Source organism: Alosa alosa, chromosome 23, assembly GCF_017589495.1.
Source record: "Alosa alosa isolate M-15738 ecotype Scorff River chromosome 23, AALO_Geno_1.1, whole genome shotgun sequence".
NCBI lineage: Eukaryota > Metazoa > Chordata > Actinopteri > Clupeiformes > Clupeidae > Alosa > Alosa alosa.
Window position 1 is genome coordinate 28,792,511 of NC_063211.1, and position 23,098 is coordinate 28,815,608.

Consider the following 23,098-nt stretch of genomic DNA (forward strand, 5'->3'; position numbering starts at 1 on the left):
AAATCATCCATCTCAGCGAACACACAGTGGAGTGCACCAGGGAGGGAGGGGCTGACTAAGCCAATCACTCAAAAACGTTTTAGAGACAAAAGGAGAGAGAGAGAGAGAGAGAGAGAGATGAGGCTGAAAGGAAAACAAGAGAAATGGGCAGATGTGTAGATGTCCATGGATGCGCAAATAAAGGTTTATATAGCCGTATTTCCCCCCTATTCCTGTAAAGCAACAGCACAGTTCAGATTTGTTTTTGCTGTCTCTGTAATCAGATTTGCTCTATCTCCAACAACACCCACTGAAACATGTAGTGGCTCTCAAAGAAAGACAGCCACAGAGCTGTGTATATTTTGTTCCTTGCCAGGGTACTTTTCTGCAGTTATACTGTGGTCTGTGTCACTCGCTGGATCATGTCCCACAGACCCATATCCTCCCTGTGACACTGAAGTTTGAACTGAACCCCTTTTGTCTCCCAACATTGCGGTGATTCACCAGAGAGCACTGATATTGGTATTGATATCTCAGGACACATACCCTTTTGTGTCTCTTACTAAGCTTGCATTGAAAATGCATCCTCTAAGATGCACATGTGACAAAGAATGAAAGGAATTGGGATATTTTGGAGGAGAAAGCAAAAGGGGGAGGAAAGTGAAAAAAGCAGGCGGCGTGGGAAACGAGGGGTGCTGTGATGGTGGAAAAACGAAGAGGTCCCAAGGCATTCCTTTGTGATTACACACATCTGTGGAGGCCAGACATTCTTTTGGCTGTGTCTGAGGCCTTCTGACCCTCAGCCCTAATGCGCAAGCATCATTTGATACATTCATAAATGTAAAGAGAGAGAGAGCCTCTCTCAAATCTAGGGACAGAGTATTGAGAATGTGTCTTCTTTCTAGGATCCCATCTATTTTGATGGTTATAGATTCATTTTCAGATACATATATCATAGATATCATATATATCATATACATCATTAGCTAGGGCTAGCTTTGTTGCGGTGTCCGTACATCATCCTAAATCACTGACAGTTTAGTCCCTGCTATCCCTGCTTGACCAAACATCCGGGCTTGAGGTGGCCTTGAAGAACAGCGCTCCAGTGCGAGACCAAAATAAACCCAATGTGTGCTAATTATTCAATGGGCCACACGTCAGGAGATGGAGGGATTAGGGCAGAGAGGAGGAGTGAAAAGGAGATGGAGAGGAGCAGAGTGGAGTAAAGGGGAGAGGAGAGGAGTATAGGGGAGAGGAGTATAGGGGAGAGGAGAGGAGGATAGGGGGAGTATAGGGGATAGGAGAGAAGTAAAGGGGAGAGGAGAGGAGTACAGAGGAGAGGAGTAAAGGGGAGGAGAGGAGTAAAGGGGAGAGGAGAGGAGTAAAGGGGGAGGAGAGGAGTAAAGGGGAGAGGAGAGAGGAGGGGAGTAAAGGGGAGAGTATAAGTAAGTATAAGTATAAGTATATATACTCTTTTGATCCCGTGAGGGAAATTTGGTCTCTGCATTTAACCCAATCGGTGAATTAGTGAAACACACTTAGCACACAGTGAACACACACTAATCCCGGTGCAGTGAGCTGCCTGCAACAACAGCGGCGCTCGGGGAGCAGTGAGGGGTTAGGTGCCTTGCTCAAGGGCACTTCAGCTGTTCCTACTGGTCGAGGTTCGAACCGGCAACCTTCCAGTTACAAGTCCGAAGCGCTAACCAGTAGGCCACGGCTGCCCAAAGGAGAGGAGTAAAGGGGAGAGGAGAGGAGGGAGTAAAGGGGAGAGGAGAGGAGGAAAGGGGAGAGGAGTATAGGGGAGAGGAGTATAGGGGAGAGGAGGAGTATAGGGGAGAGGAGTATAGGGGAGAGGAGTATAGGGGAGAGGAGTATAAGGGGAGAGGAGTGGAGTATAGGGGAGAGGATATAGGGGAGAGGGAGGAGTATAGGGGAGAGGAGTAGAGTATAGGGGGGAGAGGAGTATAGGGGAGAGGAGGGGAGTATAGGGGAGAGGAGTATAGGGGAGAGGAGTATAGGGGAGAGGAGAGGTAAAGGGGGAGAGGAGTGGAGTATAGGGGAGAGAGGAGTATAGGGGAGAGGAGAGAAGGTGGTGATGGTGGTGGGAGGAGGGGGGGATATCAATGCCACCTGAGGCTGCCTTTAGAGGTGGCGCTGTCCATGCCTTTGCTGACCTCATCATTAGAAGGCCTTTGTTGTAGCGTAATCTCAAGGATTAGGTGCAGCAGCATAATCTGAAGCTCATCTTCTCCCCTACTGCTTGGCCTATTGGCCTGGGCTGCATAGCCTTAGTATGGGTTTGTTTGCCACTTGTCACAGCAGTAACAGCAATAGCTTAGGCTGCATGATTATGACTAAAAAAATAGATGTAAATAGTGTGATGTAAACTGTGATTATACATTGTCTACAGACCATATAATGTTCAGTTTTTCTCTGGGAAAATCTCCCACATATGTAATATATTTTTTTCTTTCATTTGCTTTTACTTTTATGCAATGAATTACTTTCTGTTGGGTCTATTAAGCTATTGCTTTAATGAAAATGGAAAATGAAATAGAAAAGCAATATGATATTGTACATCCATGAATTAACATAAATGTTTTATGCATGAGATTGTGTATATTAACAGTATCCTTTTGTTGATTTACTTACTAATTAAAACGGCTAGAATCAGTTTGATATTTATTATTAAAATTAATATCTAATTAGTGGTGTTTCAGAATGTTTTAATTACCTCTCTGACAAACAGCATGTTACATAAATAAGATAGATACTGAAAATACAATGCAGTGTCTGATTACATAAAGGTGTGAGTCCATATGCCCTCTAGTGGTCAACTTAACAAATCACATTTTGAAGCAAACGGAAAGGCAACAAATCCCAACCATCTTTATTTTTACACACAGTGCTGATTGTCTGCAGTAGTTTAGTTTAAGATAGCTGTCCTGATCCTATAACAACACCATATCAGACACAGAAAGAAAGGATGTACTGATGTTTGCACTTTCTTTCTTACATTTTTCTACTTCTGCATCTCCTTCCTACCTCTATTTCCTTCAACTACACTTTGACTTAAACTTCTACACTCTCATAATCTGATAGTCTTGTGGTGTTGTAAGCTAATGTCTTCTTTGCAATGAATGTTATCTTCATTTTGTAAGCTGCTTTAGATAAAAGCATCTGCTAAATGAATGAATGTAAATGTAACATCAATGTAAATCTCACTATGTCACACTATAGTCAGCCTAAATGCAAAGTGGGTTAACTCTACACACACACACACACACAAAAAAAACACTTCCACTTCCGGCAGATACAGTTGCAGTGTTTACTGCCTAGTAACATAAACATTTGCTTACATGTTTAGTTAACAATCAACAAAAGGGGGAGTGACGAAGAGTGCTTGCTGGTAGCGCTGGTAGCAATTTTTGGTCAGTGATTCCCGAAACTCCAGAACATCAGGATAGCCTCCCTAAGTTGATAAGGAATAGAAGCTTTTTGTACCCAGGGACCACATTTAAACATATATTAACGAAACTGAAATCGTGATATCCATCCACAATCTCGTGGACAGAACCACGAAACACATTCCTCACACACCCCTGGACGCTTTTGTCCAAACAGACTTACAACAATAGACTATCATGAAAACTAATACTTAAAAAATAGTCAAACAGCCTACATTAAACAGATAATGAAAACAACAACAAGTAGATGTATCGTATAGTGGTACAAAATATGATGACTGCTGCTTAGCCTTGCACATTCTCTCAGAAATAAGTCACGCTTGTCAATCTCCTACTCTTGCAACTCATTCTATGTGTATAAGTGAGTGTGTGCATGTTTTCTTCCGTGTGTAAGTGTGCTTCTGTGTGTGTGTGTGTGTGTGTTCTTGTTCATGAGGGTGTGAATGTGTCTTCCAGTTTATGAGTATGTGTGTAAGAGCTTGTCTGTAGCTCAATGCCACCATCCACAGGCCAACGGGTGAAAAGACAAAATTCAAGTTTTTTTTTACAATCACTAGATGCACACATAGGCCTACAAATTCATAAATCTCCTGGCCCCCACGACAGAATTTCATAAAACTGGTCCTGAACCCAGATTATGGGTTAGATGTCAGGGTGATCATGATCATACATCCTTACATACAGCCTTAGGGCTCCTGCAGACTGCCTGTGTGGCGTGAGCGTGCCAGCTGCGTGGCGTGTCCATTTTTATTTCAGCTCCCATGTTAACAGGTATGCAGTTGACATGCAATCGCCACGTTTGCGGTCTCTGTTTAGGGTGAGTTGCAGGAGTAGGGCATGGAAATTGGGAAGTCTGTTTTTTTCCTGTTTTGGGAAGTCTGTCTTTGAGTGGCAGTGGCAACACCATGTGGTAGATCGTGTTATTATTATTATTATCATTATTATTGTTATTTATTATGTGGCTGTTTTTATAAATATTCTATTAGGCTACTGTTCTATCTTTTTATTACTTTAAAATACTTTATATTGTATGCCTATTAATGTTTGGGTTAGTGGCACATATTAAGAAGGTATAAGATATATATTGGTGGTAAAATACTTTAAAAATGCATACAGACATGCAAACAACAGTGTAGGCTACCGATGTCTCAAGCATCAAATGAACTAAATTAACACAATGAAGTGTAATTGGTTGAAATAATCAAAATGACTAATTATATCATTAGGCTACTAATGCTAAACTCCAACTTTTAGAACGCAAAAGGGATAGGCTACCATGGATTAATAATAATAATAATAATAATAATAATAATATTAATAGTAATAATAATAATAATAATAATAATAATACATTTTACTTTTGGCGCCTTTAAAACCACCCAAGGTCACCTTACAATAAAAAAGTAGAAGTAAAAAGAGTATTAGCTAAAAAAAAGAGTAAAAAGAGTAAAAAAGAATAGAAAAAGTAATTAACAGCAACTAGCTAGCTAATGCTGATGGGGGTGCTTAAAGTTTATAGGCTGACTTGAAAAGATGAGTTTTGAGAGTGGTTTTGAACTGTGAAATGGAGTCTATGGCACAAATAAGGGAGAAGTGAGTTCCAGAGTTTTGGTGCAGCATGGGAGAAGGCCCTTGCTCCTATTGTGGAGAGTCTGATGGGGTTGCCAGTAATCTTGCTGATGATGAACGGAGTGAGCGTGGGGGTATGTAGGTCTGTAGTAATTCTGTGATATATGAGAGGGCGAGGTTGTGCAGGTTGTGTGTGCTTTGAATGTCATTAACAGGACTTTGAAGTTGATTCATAGTGATATGGGGAGCCAGTTCAGTTGAATCAGCAAGGGTGTGACATGGTCGGTGGACTGGTACGGGTGATGATGCGTGCAGAGTTTTGGAGAAGTTGGAGCCGGTGGAGTAGTTTATTGGGGATTCCTTGCAGGATTGCGTTGCAGTAGTCGATCCGTGAAGTCACCAGGGTGTTGACAAGAACTTCAGTGGAGTGTTGTGAAAGTGAGGGACGCAGTCTGGAGATGTTTCTGAGGTGAAAATAAGCCGTCCGGCAGACATTGATGTGGTTGGAAAATGAATAATAATAATATAATAATAATAAGCTTTATTTGTATAGCACCTTTCATACACAGAATGCAGCTCAAAGTGCTTTACATTTGAAGCATGTAACACAATAATAGTCAGTCAGTCATTATCAATCACTTTTGTTTGCTGTTTATGATCTACTCAGCAACATATCAAAAATATAGAAAATGACGTCATAAGACTGGCAACCTTAACCCTCTTACCCCCCACAAGCACGCCATATGGCAACTGTGGCAAGGAAAAACTTCCATATTCCAGGAAGAAACCTTGAGCAGAACCTGACTTAATAGGGGAGCCCATCTGCTTCTGGCTGGCTAAGCCCTCAATAGTAGCAGATGTAGAATAATCTGAAAATGTAGTCTACAGGATAAGATGAGTTAACTAAAAGCTTTCCTGTACAGGTATGTTTTCAGATCTTTTTAAAATATTTACTGAACTTCGCCTGCTTGATGTACAGAGGCAGGGTGTTCCATAGTTTGGGGGCATAATGGATAAACGCAGCTTCTCCACTTTGTTTGTGGAGCACTTTGGAGTGCGATTAAAAGATTAGAATTGGATGATCTAAGTTTCCTTTGTGGTTGATAAGATATTAAAAGCTCAGAGATATATGAAGGTGCTATGCCATTCAGAGCTTTGTAAGTAATTAACATAACCTTAAAATCAATTCTATAGGAAATAGGGAGCCAGTGCAGTTCAGCCAACACAGGGGTGATGTGTTCTCTCTTCTTAGTCTTAGTTAAAAGTCTAGCCGCAGAGTTCTGTATGAGTGCCAATTTCTTTAGATGTTTTTTGGGAAGACCAGTGAAAAGTGCATTGCAGTAGTCTAACCTGCTAGTGATAAAGGCGAATTAGTTTTTCTGCATCTTGTTGAGTTAAAAGGGCCGCACTTTGGCAATGTTTCTCAAGTTGAAATAGGCTGTCTGAGTAACTTTACTGATATGGGGCTTAAAACTTAACTCTGCATCTAAGATGACACGAGGCTTGTTACTTTTGGTTTGACCTGGTGTGCCAAGTTCCCCAGATTACTAAGAATAATATCTAAGCTTAAGTTTTGGTCCAACCAGAAGTACCTCTGTTTTGTCATCATTTAGTTTCAAAAGTTTTTGCTCATCCACTGATTAATGGAGGTTAGGCATGCAGTGAGGGAGCAAAGGCCATCTGGGTTAGTTGGCTCCACAGAAATATACAATTGGGTATCATCTGCGTAGCTGTGGAAGTTTACATTATGCTGACTTATGGCGTTTCCCAATGGAAGCAAATATAGAGAAAATAGCAGGGGACCAAGGCAGGTCCCCTGGGCCACACCAAAAGGCAAGTCATGTTTTCAGATACATGATCTCCTAGACTGATATAAAAATCTCTGCCAGTAATGTAGGTTTGAAACCAGTTTAGAGCATTATCAGAGAGACCCACCCACTTAAAGGCGGTGAATTAGGATGCTATGATCAATGGTGTCAAATGCCGCGACTCAAATCCAGAAGAATAAGGATTGAGACTTTGTTTGAGTCGGTAGCTAGTCTGAGATCATTGACTATTTTTACTAGAGCCGTTTCTGTGCTATGATTTGATCTAAAACCTGATTGGAATTTTTCAAGGATACTGTTTTAGTTGAGGAAGGTATTTAACTGATTAAAAACAACTTTTTCAAGTACTTTGCTCAAAAACGATAGATTTGATATAGGCCTGTAGTTGCTCAGATTGGTATGGTCAAGATTTGACTTTTTTAAGTAAAGGTTTCACAACAGCGGTTTTAAAAGCAGTTGGAAATATACCTGTTTCTAATGAGGTATTTATTACCTTGAGAAAAAAAGGGAGCTAAGCTATCATATACTTTTTGAGGAATGTAGTAGGGATTGGATCTAAAACACATGTTGAGGAGCCGGTTTGAGTTATAATTTTACCAAGCTCAGATTGAGTAATAGTGCTAAAGGACCTTAATTTTGGGGGGCTGTTTTTGGGTGTACTATCAAACATATTACTTGTGTTACCAATAGCCTCCCTTATAGAAATGACTTTGTTTTTGAAGAAGTCTGCAAATTCTTCGCATCTTAGAGAGGATGCCTGACTGAGTGTATCAAAAGGTGTTTGATGCAATAGCCTATCAATGGTACAGAACAACACCCTAGAGTTTCCACTGTTTTCAGCAATTACCTTAGAGAAGTGGTTCCTCCTCTCATTCCGAATAGCTCTATTATAATTTGCAATTTTTTCTTTTAAAAGGAAAGGGTACTGTCCAGAATAACTCCAAGGCTCTACCTGTTTAGAGACTGGTATGACATCCTCCCCAATGGAGACTGATGAAATGTTGGATTTTGAGAGTGTGGATGGAGTGCCAATGAGCAGTAGCTCTGTTTTGTTATTGTTAAGTTGGAGATAATTGGTGGTCATCCATGCCTGGATGTCATGGATACAGATGGTGAGGGTGTTTGGGGGGAGTGTGGCAGTGGGCTTGGTGTGTCATCTGCAAATGACTGGAAGTGGATGCCATGATGTCTGAAGATATTGCCTAGTGGAAGAAGGTAGATGATAAATAAAAGTGGCCCCAATACTGACCCCTGTGGAACTCCATGTTGGAGTGCTGAGCTGTCTGACTGGTGGCCTTCAATTTTGACAAAATATGTCAGGTAGTGTGTAAACCACTTAAGGGCAGTTCCACAGACTCCTATACTTTCAAGCCACTCACAAGCAACAGTTGGTGGGATATTGTGTAGAAGGCGGCACTGCATCTAGGAGGATGAGAATGGATAGTAGGCCAGCATCAGCTGCACGGAGAAGGTCAGTGATCTTGACAAGGGCTGTCTCTGTGCTGTGGCGTGAACGGAACCCAGATTGAAATTGTTCAAGAAGATTGTTATCATGAAGATAAGTCTGGAGTTTGGTTGCAACCACCCTTTCGAGTTTTTAGGCCTTTCAGCGTGATTTTTTTGTGGAAAAAATGTGCTGGACTATGCGGCGGTCATATTTTGTACCGCTCTGCGGTACATCTAGTTAAGGTTGTTATCAGTCCAGTCCTGTTTTTTCAGTGTGGATTAATTAGCACAACTCTTCAGGGTACATCAGCTATGTGGTAAAATCACCTGTGTTAGGTTGAACCAATACATGGCAGAACTTTAATTTTTTGAGGCTGGAGTTTTTCAAAGTTATCAAAATTATTTGAAACCTTTTAAACAACTCTGTATGTCAACAGACCCCACTGCTGTTCGACCAAAACGGTTGACTCTTATTTTGACAGCATACGGTTTGGTCTTTAAAACCATAGGTTACGTATTTCCTCTTGGTGTATGATTGCATTGTAAATCACATGACCTTCTTTATATCAACACACAGACGCCATTTATTTTGAACGCAGTGAGACTGGAAATCAGAGGTGAGGCACTTCTTGTTCTGTTTATGCGGAAGCACTGCTAAAGGCGTTGTTTTTGCCTACAGAACGTCATTTAAACGCGAGAAATTGAGACTATTTGAACGAAAGTAATTGTAAAATTTGGAGTAACACCGCATGCGATTGTAGTTAGCACAAACTAGCCTAAAATTAATTATTGTTGTAAGCCAGCTAAACCCTGTATTGTCAACAAAAAGCTATGCTGCTGCTAGCTAACTAACCAGCTAACGTTAGCTGTATTGCAAAGGCCCTGATGTGCGCCCCGTTCCTTGGTTCTAAATGCTTGATTAGAGGTGTTTATGAAGAAGTATTGCGTATATGTTGATCGTTATAGTGTTTTACTAAGACTATGCATTTTGAGCTAATCCTAACGTTATTTGGAGTGTATTCAGAAATGTTGTGTTCTTGACTGCTTGGTTCCAGAAGGAAATGGTGTTCTTGATTTAGCGAACCAGTTTGTTTACCTCGAATAGATTTAAGCGGAGTTCGCGTGTATGGGCCTACATCGGTTTTCCAACTAATTCGAATGTGAGTGCACGAATCTGATCTTAAAACATATTTCACTGTCATTTCGTCCAACACAAATAAAGCAATAGTATGAGTGCTAAACCACTGCTTTGCGTCCAGAGACAGACATTTTGAAAGGTCATGAGGGTGTTGGAGCCTCGAAGCAAGTTTTTCAGATAATGGAGGCGACTGGCTTGGTTTCTGTCTACAGCGTTAGCCTCACTGAAGTTGCACAACAAATAATTAGCTACAATCAGCACATGAGTCGTCAAACTTCATCATAATCTAAATGTGGCTCCGTTTTTACAAATTTGTTGTGCCAGATTCCACAATAAGCACAGGTGCAGAAAAAACTTGTTCTTATTCTGTTTGACAAAAATGGAATGTAGCCTACTGTTAGGGCTACTACTTGCTCAGTTCTGGGTCTGTGCTGTTGCGACATGCCATGTTTTGACATTTCATTGAAGTGCATACAACCCCCTCTAATTGACACATAATGACAAGGCCTTTGGCTTGTTTTTGGTTTGGGCTGGTTACAGCTTGACCTATGGGGTCTCATAGAAAATTCAAGAAATGGATGTGGACGCCCTCTTCTGAAAAACATCCAGACAGCAGGGTGTTAGCCCTTGTGTGCACATGTAAGATTAAGTGTATGTTTATGTCTTTGGCATGGTTAATGAACGATGCTAATGGAAGTTGGAAGTCCTCATCTAACCTGTCTTTGCTGGGGTATCTATTATGAATCCAACACAATAGAACGTGCAACAGCTTGCAGTTTGCTGGATTACACCTTTCTTACATCTTCATGTGTTCCATACACTGGTAGAAGTTGCTATCAAGATACAAAATCCATACCAGAGTGTGCTGTAGTCTGAGGAGGAAATGATTTGCAGGTTGTCCTCACGGGTTATGCATGTACTATGAGTTCATGGTCAGTAGTAAGGTTGTAAAGAGAAGCAGTCAGAGTGTGGGTGGGTGTGCATATTTGCAAGTGAAAGCTGTTCCAACCCTGGAAGTCTGAGCTATCGGTGTGTGTGTGTGTGTGTGTGTGTGTGTGTGTGTTTACACCCACAGTGCTGTGTCAGCGCTGTGAAGCAGTTATCAGTTTGCACCCTGATTAGAGTAAAACAGATCTGTCTGTATTATGAACACAGGGGCCATAAAAAACTCCATAAAAATGGTCAACACTACATCAGCTACAACTAAGTAGAATGCCCCCAGAGGACATTTTTACTTGTGAGCAGAATTGTTCTGCAAAAACCTATATTTGCAGTGTCAATCCGGATCAAATTTCTCGCCTCCAACAGGCATGGCTTGAACTACATAGTCTTTTGGCAGAGGATCAAGTCAACATGACCTGTTCCTCAGTCAACTATGTTGTTATCATCATATCAGAAGATATTGTTCAACTAGGAGAGTTAGCTTTGCACAAGCATTAACTTCAATATTCTGTGCAGTACTAAATGCATTGAGCATAAAGATGTTCCAGATTAGAATTTCATAGTTGCACTTTTACATTTGTTATTATTTATTACATGTTTATTGTCAGTTCACCTTTGATACTGAGAGCTTAAAAGTTGTATCAGCGGTTTCAGGCCCAAAAAAGGCCCAAACATAAATTATCATATTCATCTAATCTTTCCTAACAATCCGCTAGCTGCCTGCCCCATAAGCAGGCCATCAAAAAAACGTGTCTCTGTATGCAGCCTAGGCTCCGAGATCTGTATACAAAAACAATTGCTACCAACAAGGTTTGTCCTACTGGAGACATTGAAAATGGACTAGGCCTGAAACGTCTGTTGCTCCAGTTTTAGCCTCTGACTTCTTTTGTAACTTTTCGGCTACAATACACATTTTTCCACACAAGCCTTGTGTGCGCCTCCTTGTTTCATTACCTTAAGTAACCCCTCAAAAGCAAAATAAAGTGTTTCAACCAATAACCGACGATATGCGCATTTAGGAGAGTTTTAATTGCACGGAAGGGAGGGGAAGGGAGTAGCAAGCTAGCTCTCTGTTTTGTTTGAACATCAACAGAAGTGACGTATCCCCGCTATCGCTGATACAACCTTTAAATAAGCCTGATTTATCCTGAAAAGTGCATTAATGTATTCTAACCACCATATGAGATTTAACTGTTTTCACAATGTGACTCATTGTCCCAGAAGAATAACAGATATCGTGATTCTGTTAAATTGGCCTACATTCTGTGTCTCATGTCAGCATATTCACAATTTTCCTGTCTGAACTGTGATTATTTATAGCTTATATTTTGTATTTTGATGTTTACCGATAGTTTTGGTATGGATTTGGGTATTCTTTGTAATTCAGTTGAGTGTATTGGGTGTGACTCATAAAGTCATTATTTTGTTGAGGTTTTTATGATACACCAACTTTGTCTGGGCTTTATCAATGACTCGACCTGTGTGAAAACCTTAGCACACGTTAGTGTCTTGTTTACCAAATGTCTGAGCTGTTCAGGTGAAGGTCTGCTGCTGCTTTAAGTTTCGAGTCAGAAGCATGATGCATGGCCTAAGGCTCAGGAGATGTTGGTAACACTGAATTAGGAGTGTGGGAGTTCGGCTAACTTGTGGGGTTTGTTGAAAAGGCGCAGTTGAATCACCGCCACATTACTACAAGAAAATGGAATTCTAAGTTCTACTGTTCCTTGTAGCTCTGCAATGTGATATTAGAACACCAAAGCTATAATGTTATCATTTCTAATAAACTGCTCAAAGACCAACTGCCTGTTACAGTGAGCAGGACGAAAATGCTCATGCCAGTTGGACCGTAGTTTAAATGGCAGGAGTCGTTTTCTCAGAAAACCTCTTTTCATGGTAGAGCTCTGTCAGATTTTGGAGACCGCTTTTTCATAAGTATAACAAAAAATAAGCCAATGGTTTCCATCAGTTTGCGACCAACATGGCAATAGTTTAAATAACCTTGATAGACATGTCCTTTGCGCTCTTGTGCTAACTGGAAAGAATGTTCTGGAGAAATGAATCTCTTGTCTCTCTGTCTGCCTCTGTCTAGTGATGGATTCTAAGCCGCGCAGGCTGCTACCCTTTGGGGGTTCCAGCTCCTCATCGCTCTCCACACCTTCATCCCTCTCCGCCTCTTCCTCGCTGGGCGCCGGCTCTCTCTATGGCAGGGGCAGCGTTCTCTCTAGTGAGCGCTTCGGACGGACCTCTTCCAGCAAACTGGACTCAGACTACCAGGTAGTATGCCTCCCTCCCCCAACCACCACTAAATGAGCAGTTAACTACTAACTACTACTAACACTGGCTAAACTCTTGAGTAAAAATGTGTGTAATAACCGGAAGTTTAATTTTGTGTAAACTCATTTCCTGCACATTAGAGAAGGATGTCACCACATCCTGCAAAGCAGCACTGTAGGAGATCACCACTTCTTAGCATTATAGGAGGAAAAGTAGAAATAGATCTGAGCTATGGCATGACATCAAAAACAGCACTAACTGCATCAGTGTCAAGTGAACAATGCCTCTTATCAAAGATGGCCTGTTGTGGGCAAATAAAATAGCTTTTTGTTTAATTTAGTTTAGTGAGTGTCTTATGGATGCTTCTAGAAAGGCTACACACAGTGCTAACTTTGCAAGTTAACCCCGGGCAGTCTCCTGGTTGTTTAGCCTGCACCAGCACGCGCTAGCTGGCTAGCTGTCCCCGTGCTCAGGAGGGGAGGCTGTTCATGTTACAGGGGCTTCATTAGCCAGCTCTTTTTATAGGCCGGCCCAGATTCCTGGCCCCTGCACATTTCACTCTGCCTGTTAAGGTGCCGTCGCGCAAGATAAGGTTACTGTGTGTGTGTGTGTGTGTGTGTGTGTGTGTGATAGCATCATGAGAGGTGGTCACTGAGTTCATGATGTGTAATAATAATATTGCTGGATATCTTTTTCGTTTCAAATTATCTACTTTGAATTTTCAAATAATTATGAATTAAATTCCCTAAATAAATGTAATAAATCTGTCGTAGTCTGTTCCCTTGTTGATTTATTGTGCACGCTTGTGATGGTGTCTCCAAAGGTGTGCAAGTTCATTTCTGCTTCCACCGAATCCACCCTGTCTGGTGTGTCTCTAGTTTCTGAGCATGAAGTCAGACTTTCCTTTGGCCAACATCCACTTCTCATTGGTTAACGATAGAAAAGACCGCTCCTGCTGTCTCTTTGCACCACTGATGGCCATATTTATCTTGTACAGTACTGCCAGATGGATGCATACAAACATGTGTTCCCTCCCCACGTGTGTGTGGGGGTGTTATGTTTCAGAGCTCATGGGGTATCAGAGGCTCAGTCTCAGCTAATTGTAAACCATTGTTACATCACAGGGCTTAATGAACACAGTGTCATCTTGTGACTTAAAAGGTTTAATGTTACATTCCCCAGTATTTAAAAAAAAAATGTATTTTGGCACCCTCAGATAGTGTGGTTCATGTATTCCTCTCTGTCTTGCATATAGTAGCATCCCTTTTGCTTTCCTGAATTGCATCTTTAAAATAACCATTTTTTTCCAGTTTTCTTTCTTTATTTTTGTCTGTCACTCTCTCTACTAGCCAGGATGAACCCAGATGAACCTGTTAGCATATTTGAATTTGCTCTGCAGGTTGGTCTGGAAAGGAGCCCACTGACGCCCGTTTCCAAATCACCAAATACTCAGGAATGTGTATTTTCTTTGGAATTGAGAAAATAACGTCATGCCCTTTTAATGCACAAATGTACGTTTAATTTCACTTTGGTTACGCCTGTGGAAGTAAAACAGCAAGTTTGGAAACGGGCGTCAATGGGCTGCAGAGCAAATTCAAATTTGCTAACCGGTTTGTTTGGGTTCGCCCAGGCTATTTCTTTAACTCTTTTACACTTTCTCATTGTCCCCATCTTTCCCCCAGTCTGACTCTTTGATGTATTCTCTGTCTGGTTTGTTTCCAGAGTTCCCGTTACCTCAGTGGCTCCCGGGACTATAGCTCTTCCGAGAGCCGCCACTCAAGCTGGAAACTCTCCTCCCCTCTCTCCTCGTCCTCCTCTGTGTCCCGAGACCGCTCGTGGGTGGAGCCCTCCTTGGGGAGCAGCAGAAGCAAATTGGTGAGACCCATAGGAATGCCTCCAAAACTGGCCCCTGCACCCTAGTACCTAAGAGTGAAAGTGTGGTGCGTTTAAACAAGCTGACACTAGTGCTGTTCTGTGTATGTCGCCACATTCAAAGCTATATCCTGCCACCACACCTGAAACCAACACCTACCTAGACGTTCTGCTCAAGTTCTGTATGTCTACACAAATGGCACATTTGAAATGGGAACTGCACCCCTACTTCTCAATCCCAAGGTTTTGCGCACACTGAAGTCCAGTACTTTTTTGCCATTGTTTTTTGTTACTCCTTGGTATGATTTACAAAAGCAAGAACATGTTATGAGTTCTTCAGGGTGTTGACTCATTGCATCAGATCCAAATAACAAAATATTGCACTGTGAATGTTGCATACAACATTTCTTCACTCCCATGATTGAAAACAACCCACTACACATCATACTTGTGTAACTCAGTAAATTCGGAGGTGAGCGTGTTACTCTGCCCTTTTAACACTGTTATTTGAGAATTGGCCTGTGATACTATTTGGAAAAGCACACGTCTTTAGTGACTTGGGCTGTTGATCCATCAGTGCCAAGCATGTTGAAATTGTAGACTGTGTTCTATCCAGAGGTTGTATCTGGTTGTCACCAGAATGATGGCAGTTTTGATGTTGTGTGGGTGTGAGTTTGTATGAATGTGCCATATTTGGAATCCATACCCACTTACACCCACTTTGGCTCATAACTTGCTAAGAAAGCAGTTAAAGTTGCTTAGAACCCAGTGCCACAAACCTGTATAACAGCCCTAGTTGTTGGCTGGGTTGCATTAAAATAGACATATTAGAAGGGAAACTGTTTTGTTGAAAGGTATATTATGTGGGAGAACATTTTATTTATTTAAAATTAATTTACTTACTTTTGGTTATGAGTAGGTTGGAGAAAAACGTGTTTTCAGAAACTGCCTAGACTATTCACACTTCAGTGTAATTTAGTGGTCCACAAAAAGTTCACAACGCTGTAAAAATGTAAGAACTGCTTTCGCAGCACAATATCAGCATCAGCTAGCCAGCTAGCTAGCTTGCACCAGCACCAACTGTGAATCTGGTGGTGTTAGTGAGACAAGTCTCAGGTTTTAGTTAATGGGAACAACTCTGTTCTGTTGCTTTAACAGCATGTGGTGGTCTTATGAGACCTGGGAGTCCCAACAGCTCATCCAGATCTTATCCCTTCAGAAGCATGACCTCATCTAATGAGATCAGTAGATGAGCAGGGGGATGAAACAAGCCCACGCCCTGAATAATTCCCTCTGACATCAGTCTGTATGTCCCAGCAAGCCTACAAACTGTGACCTAACTGGCGATGGTCCTTTCTCCCAGTCACTTGTGCTGCAGAGGGAACAGAGCTAGAATGACAACATTGGCATTGAGTCTGCTGGGAAACAAGCTGTGGGACTAAGCGGAGGGAATACATCCTTAGCCCTATCTCAAACTGCCTGAAGTGTACAAAGAGTCAGATGACAGTCATTCGTCACCTAATGCCTCAGTCTGATTATACAAATGGGAGGAAAATAAATAGTAAAGCTGCAAGGCAGTATTACAGGGTTTCCCCCTGGGGTCTGAAAACGTCTTGGCCTAACATTTAATTATATGAATTTTAAGCCTTACAAAGTATGAAATACATTAGAATATTACACATTATGTCTTAAATACACTTGGGTAGGTCTTAATTATGTTAATGTTCATTTAACGCAACTTCAACAGTGGTCATTGATTTTTTTTTTTTTTTTTTTTTTTTTTTTCAGCTGCATAGATAGAACTTGTAGTTGTAATTCTTTCTCTCAATGGGACAGATACAGTATCACAATGTAAAGAAATTCTTACAAGAGTTGTGTGGAACTCATAACTGATAAAAACGAAACCTGCTGTTGAAACCTGTAGAAACCCTGTGTTATGCTACAGTATATTACTCAGTATTGGGTTTTGGCTTTTGTGTGGGTGTTGAGAGCTTATGAACAGTTTTCACCAAACTGAAAGGGTAAGGGGGAAAGGGTGAATGTGTGAAGCATGAGTACGATTTGTTTTCCTTGTTCTGACAGATGGACACAGAGAGGAGACTGGGTCCTTACACGGGCCTGCTCAGCTCCACGCAGGACGGCGAGTCCAAACGGGCCAAGCTGTCCTACACCAACCGAGCGGCCTACGCCAGGACCCTGTCCGGCTCGGCCACCAGCAGCTCCTACTCCTCCCTGAACAGCGCCTCAGGTAAATCCCAGCTTACCTCACCGTAGTCCACGTTTAAATGGAGAATCTGCTATCATACTCTGGTATCATAAAAGCCGTTTCTGAAAAATGAAAAACAATGGACAAGGAATAGTGAAATGGGCGGTGTCCTGAATAAATGTTGGTCCACACAGAGGAGTGGTGTGGGTGTGGGTGTGTAGAATTAAGTCAGAGAAGTCATCAGGCGTTGGCCGTTGAGGTGTGTGTATGTGTGTGTGCTCCCCACATGTCAACACAAAATGTCATCTGCTGGCAAAAAAGCACAGAGCCGGAATAACCTGATACCTTTGTTGTATCGGCTTGTACTTCTCTTTCACACGCAGGGGAATAACAAAGTGAACTTGTGTTTAGATATGCCGTGGAAGAGCCTCAGCCCTCTGTCCAGATCGTCTTCGTCCTCATCCACCTCCTCTAGCTCGTCTTCGTCCTCCGAGGGGCTGTGGGCGCGCAGGGAGCTGGACAAGAGGGGAGAGTCCGGCTACAGCAGCCTGGGAGAGCGCAGCTCCACCTTCAGCTCCTCTCTGTGTAGGTGTTCTTTTACACACACACACACACTGACCATTATTCTCCATTTGATCTCCTTAAAGAGAAACTGGGTTGACATTCATTTGATGTGGACCCACATGCATACCCAAACACACCACATTCTAGTGCACAACACTTCCTTCCATACACACACAGCAGGGCTCTCTTTCTGATGTGCGCACAATGTAGAAAAGCCAATAGTAATGTGTTTGTGTGCATATGTGTTTGTCCTCTCCAGACCGCCCAGAGCGTGTGACCTCCACCTACGCTCAGGGGGCCCGGCCCAAAGAGAGCTTCGGCTCCTCCAGCCGTCGGGAGACTCCTTCTAGCCGGTACCTCTCCTCCCCCGCCTCCAGCTCCTCGTCCTCCTCCTCCGACTACCTCTCCCCCTCACCGGCGCGCGCCTCCCTCTCATCTGACCACCTCACCTCCTCCACCTCCCGTGCTCGCTCCACGCTCTCTGACCCCTCTCGCCTCTCCTCCTGGAGCTCCATCCCTTACACACCGCTCTCTCAGCGCCAGTCCTCCACCACCACCCCCTCCTCCTCCACCTCTGAGCCAACCACCAGCACCACCTCCACCAGCACCAGCACCAGCACCAGTAGCAGCAGCAGCAGCAGCAGCAGCCAACCGGATGGCAGACGATCCACCCGCCATCTCCTCTCCCGCCTCTTCTCCCGCCGCTCCAGCCAGGACTCTTCCTCCTCTAGCTCAGCCGCTGCCCCCACCTCTCCTCCTCCTGCTCCTGCTCCTCCTCCTCCTGCCCCCCGACTGCCCATCCCCTCCCCATCCCAACCTCCGCTGGCAGCCCCTGAGCGCCAAGAGGAAGTAGCAGACCCCGTGCAGTCGGCCTTTGCCATGCTGCGGCGCCGGCGACAGGAGCTCTCGCCAGTGAGGGAGTCCCGTGGCCGGCCCTCAGTGGACGCCCAGCAGCAGCAGCAGCAGACCCTGTCCCCAGAGTTCTGGAGGAGCCGAGCGGCCGCAGCGGCAGCTGTAGCCTCAGGAGGAGGTGCAGGAGGAGGAGGTGGCGTCGGGAGCTCGTGGCTCTCCTCGTCCCTGCGGAACCGCTGCACACCCCTCTTTGCCCGTCGCCGCCGTGAGGGACGCGACGAAACGGCGGTGCGTGCCCACGTGCCCCCACATGCCAGCCCCGACGCCCCGCGCACACCCCTGGAGGAGGAGGAGGAAGACGACGACGATGAGGAGGAGGAGGAGGCTGAAGGAGCGGCGGCGGCGGCTCCCTCCATGGGGGCGCTTGGTCTGTCGGCGGCTCAGCTGCAAGACGCTGCGCGATTGGCCGGCCTTGGCCGTGGGCATGCCTTCACTCGGGTGATGTCCAATCCGCTGCTCCGCGTTCCTGATCACATGATGCTGGCAGTGGAGGTGGGTGGTGCTGGTGGGAGGGGCCAGCCTGACGGACAGGAGAAGGAGAAGCCCGCCCCCTCCAGGGACCCAGAGAGGCTGCGCAAGCTTCAGGAGAGGTGAGACAATATCCCACACCTGCAGTTTACTGGGGCTAGTAAATGTGTGTTGTAGCATTTTTCATGGGCACAGATGGTTGGGAGATGATTGCTCCATTCACTCCTCTCCACCCTCCCCCTACAGCCTGCTATTGGAGGACTCTGATGAGGAGGAGGGGGATCTGTGCCGTATCTGCCAGATGGCTGAGGAGTCCGGCTCCAACCCTCTGATCGAGCCTTGCCGCTGCACCGGCAGCCTGCAGTATGTGCACCAGGACTGCATCAAGAAGTGGCTCCTGTCAAAGATCAGCTCTGGTATGGAGCAACACACATACACACTCTCTGGATTAACAGATTAACCAGAATCTGTTGTGTCTATGCAAATTGGGACTTGCACAGCATATATTTACACACTACACCCTCAAGAAATTCCGTAGGATGTGTCTGTATCAGATATCATAGAGAATAACGGTGAAATGTCAAGAGAACAACATAGAAAACATGTCTTTCTTACCGTCAGGGTCGAACCTTGATGCCATCACCACGTGTGAGCTGTGTAAGGAGAAACTGCATCTGAACATAGACAACTTTGACATCAACGAGCTCTACAGGTCCCACGAGCGGGTTAGTGAGTGCATCTGCACTACAAGCAGCTGTACACATTTAGCTCATATTTGTCATCCATTCCTTTGAGCTTTGACTCAACTCATGATTACAAGCACTACCAATATAGCCTAGCGTCCTTGCTCATTCAACGTAGCAGTCATGGCCAACAGAATCACTTGGGAGTTTTTTTTATGTTGTGTTGTCCTTTATTGAGTGTGTGTTTGTGTGTGCGTTTCAGTCGGAGTATGAGTTTATCAGCTGTGGCCTGTACCTGGTGGTGCTGCTCCACCTGTGTGAGCAGAGGTTCTCTGATGTGCTGGGCGCAGCCAATGAGGCAGGGGTGAGTAGTGTCTGTCTGTGCTGCCCTCTCGGGCACAGCCCACATCACCGCTGCTTTAAACCGCTTTAGCATGTTCTCAGATCTCAGTACAGTTTTAAAGCAACGACCTGACCAGGGGTTATCCCGAAAGCGGGCTTTGTTAAAAAGAGTTTGTTGGGAATGATGAGGTAAACTCTGGGCTTCCCGTTTCAGTTAGAAACTCGTGTCAAACTTTGGTTCAGTGTTTCTCTATTATCTCCTCCCTCCTGTGGAACAGCCATTGTACATGCGTCTATCCATTTGATGTGGAGCTAATACATTTCCATAGCCTACACCCGGTAGAAACGAACAGGAATACTTGTATTCGTTTTTTGATGAAATGGGCAATGCAATGCACCTGCAACGAATATTAGAATTTCTAAAATGGTGTAACGTAGGAAGTGAGGTAACGGTTGCCATGGTAATTTGTCATTTCTGAGCTCCATTGATGATGATTTTTTATAGTAGTCAGGTAAGCACTAAACTCAAACAAATGTGTTTATTGAACTAACTTCAACGAAATCTCAGAGTCTCCCATCTCAGGGTAAATCAAGCCTGTTTGTTAACCCTTCTTATACCGCCCAGCTCCTTTTGTGTAGATTTCAAACCATATTATAACACCAGCGCTGTGATGTGTTATTTTTGAAACTCTCCCCTTCTCTCGCTCAGTTTTTCAACTTGGCGAGAACTCTTCATGAACACATGGACAATCTTGAAAGTATGTTGGAATGACTTTTTCCTTTTGATGCCTTGGTGTTTTTATTTTTCATTTGTTTGTCTTTGGATGCTGTTAACACTGTAAAACTAAAAGCTGCGACATTATTGTCTACACTATAGGACCTAACACTGCCAAAAGTTTGCTAAAACCACTCATTATGTTTAAATGTGCTTCCTTATAAAACATTTATAGGGGTAAGAAAAACACACTTTATTTCATTTGGTATTTGAAGTAGTCAAAGATAAAGATATTCATGCCCCCAAATGCAGTAGTTTAGGTCCTGTTGTGGTTATTTGAGAACAGTATGATCTGGTTCAGGAGCACTACTGGTTTAACAACAAGCTGTAGGAATGAGCAGATCCTGGGATGGACTTATGCTCCTCTGAATCTAGGAGTTTTCATCTCAAGGCAAGGCATGGGTGTGTTGGTGAGAAAGGAAGGCATAGCTGGAATATCCTAGATGATTCTGCACTCAGTGTGACCGGCAGAGCATGTCCAGATTGCTACGGCAATGCACCACAGTGCTGCTTTATTGCTGAGTATGGAATGCAGTTCAGAAAGAAGTCACGGCTGCCCAAAGGTGTTCACTGTCAAATGGCTGTGAGTTAAAGTGAAAGCATTATAGGTTAAAGGTGAGGATAGTCTTGGTATTGTTGTTAGAAATGAAGATGTTTGTTTACATTATGCACTGATATTTTTTCCCTCTCTGCCTGGGGTCTGCTACTTCCTCCTTTGTTTCTTAATTTGTCTTTTTTTCTCCCTCTCTCTCTCCCTTTCTCTCTTTCACAGGTTCATACGCTGAGTCCGATGAGGAGGAGCGGGACCACCGTCCGTCCATCGACTTCTGCGACCTGGAGGATGATGATGACGAAGAGGAAGAGGAGGAATACTGATCAAAGGGACGTGCAAAAGCCAGGGAGCTGCTTGTCCGCTCTCTGCTCCTTTCGCTCCAGGCTTGTCTGACTACACTCTGCCTTTGTCCTCCAGAAGAGGAGGAGCGAGCTGCTCCACCATGCCAAGAACAGGGGAGAGGAAGAGGAAGAGGAGGAGGAGGAACTTGCTTTTTCTGCCTTAAAAACACAAGAGAATGAAAAGTAAAAAAAAAAAAAAGTTTGTTTGGGTAGTTATTTTTCCCCCCTCCTTCTTTTGTTTAATCACTGTATCCCACAATTCCTCTGGAGAAAACGCTATGCCTTTTTTTTTCTTGTGTCTCACCATGCTGTTTTCCAACCATTATAGTTTTTCTAGTTCGTTCGTTCGTTCGTTCATTATTTCATTCATTCACTCACTCACTGGCTCTGTCACAAGGGTCAGGCACACTTTCATCAAGCTTGTCATTTTATGTGTATGATCGCTCTTGTCTTCATGTCTGCCCTGGGATATGATATGATATGATGTGTGTGTCAGTCATTGGGATGCGCTGAACCCTACTGACTGCGCTAGCCAGTTTTGAAAGACACTGAGGCAGTGATTATCACTGCTCTACATTTTCATCAACACCTTTTTGGTGTGTGTGTGTGTGTGTGCGCAGGCATGTGAAATGATGAAGAACAGCAACATGTATTCCCTTTAAACATCTTTCTTTTCTCTCCTTTTTCTGTATGTGAAAAACCATGTTGGTTGTTTTTGAGTTGATACTCTGATGTGAAACAGAGCTAACGTGATTTTTGTTTGTCTTTTATGTTCTCACTTTTTTTTTTGTCCTGTGTCACGGCTGTTTTGTGTTTGAAGAACAAAAAAAGGTAATGTAAGTTTTGCTTGGCTTACTGTTGATTTCCTGATTGAATTCCTAAAATAAAGCTTTCAAATGTATGCAGAGTAGGAATAAGGTCTCGTCCTTTGGGAGTATCAGTGGGAGTCGACCTTTACTTAGTCATCTTCACTGCTGTGTAATAATGATACTGCCAGAACATTGTAGTTGAGTAAAAAAAACACCTTGTATACTTGTATCCATTTTGTAAATCTTTTAGTGGTTTATTTTTTGTGCACATTTTATACATATTAGATTTTGTGTATTGGAACAATCTTCTGGTAGTATCATGCAGTTACAATGTACCCTAATCCAATCTGCTCACTGTAGAACACCGCCCTCCTCTGTGTTGGCATTGGGAAATTATTGACAGGCAGATGTATTATTGATTCATTGTAGTCATGCAGTTGGTGCACATGACACATGATCTCCATCTACTATGAGTGCAAAAAGGCGCTATTGTCTGCTCTCTCTGCAGTGTGTGTGTGCGTGTGCACGTGTGTAGGCCTTTAGAAGGACAATCTGAAAGGGAGGGGGATGTTGTTTGTATGGCTATTGAGTTTCAGAACAGCTTACTGCTGCCAGAAATCGCTGACCTTACCTTTTAAACCTTGAAAGTTGATTCCTCTCTGATACAACAGCAATCTGTAGTCAGCAAACCCAACACTACTGCATTCAAGCATAAATTATACAGTCAAGAGCCACCCTCTACCTGTGATATCTTCTTTGTACAGCTGTACTTCAGCATAGCAGTTTGTACTTCCCTCATGGACAGACCACTGCTCAATGTTGTTTTTTAACGGTACAATATGTATAATGTTATAGAGAAGCATTTAACATCAACAACAAAATTCTCGAGAGTAATTTGCTGTAGTCCTGGTATCCATAAATTGTTTGAG

General features: G+C 43.4%; 1 protein-coding gene across 3 annotated transcripts; it reads left to right on the forward strand.

Moving 5' to 3' along the window:
- The first annotated feature begins 8,852 nt into the window (after window positions 1-8,852).
- marchf7 (membrane-associated ring finger (C3HC4) 7) lies at window positions 8,853-22,261 on the forward strand. 3 transcript variants are annotated; one of them, XM_048234550.1, is made up of 10 exons: window positions 8,853-8,907; window positions 12,460-12,644; window positions 14,367-14,519; window positions 16,599-16,764; window positions 17,134-17,307; window positions 17,546-18,788; window positions 18,913-19,082; window positions 19,288-19,391; window positions 19,612-19,713; window positions 21,239-22,261. In XM_048234550.1, exons 2-10 carry the CDS (start codon window positions 12,462-12,464, stop codon window positions 21,410-21,412), a joined length of 2,469 nt encoding a protein of 822 aa, XP_048090507.1. In that variant the 5' UTR covers window positions 8,853-8,907; window positions 12,460-12,461; the 3' UTR covers window positions 21,413-22,261. The 3 variants fall into 3 exon arrangements, with proteins under 3 accessions (XP_048090507.1, XP_048090509.1, XP_048090506.1); XM_048234552.1 differs by lacking the exon at window positions 8,853-8,907 and adding an exon at window positions 8,922-9,450; XM_048234549.1 differs by lacking the exon at window positions 8,853-8,907 and adding an exon at window positions 20,401-20,449.
- The last annotated feature ends 837 nt before the right edge of the window (window positions 22,262-23,098 follow it).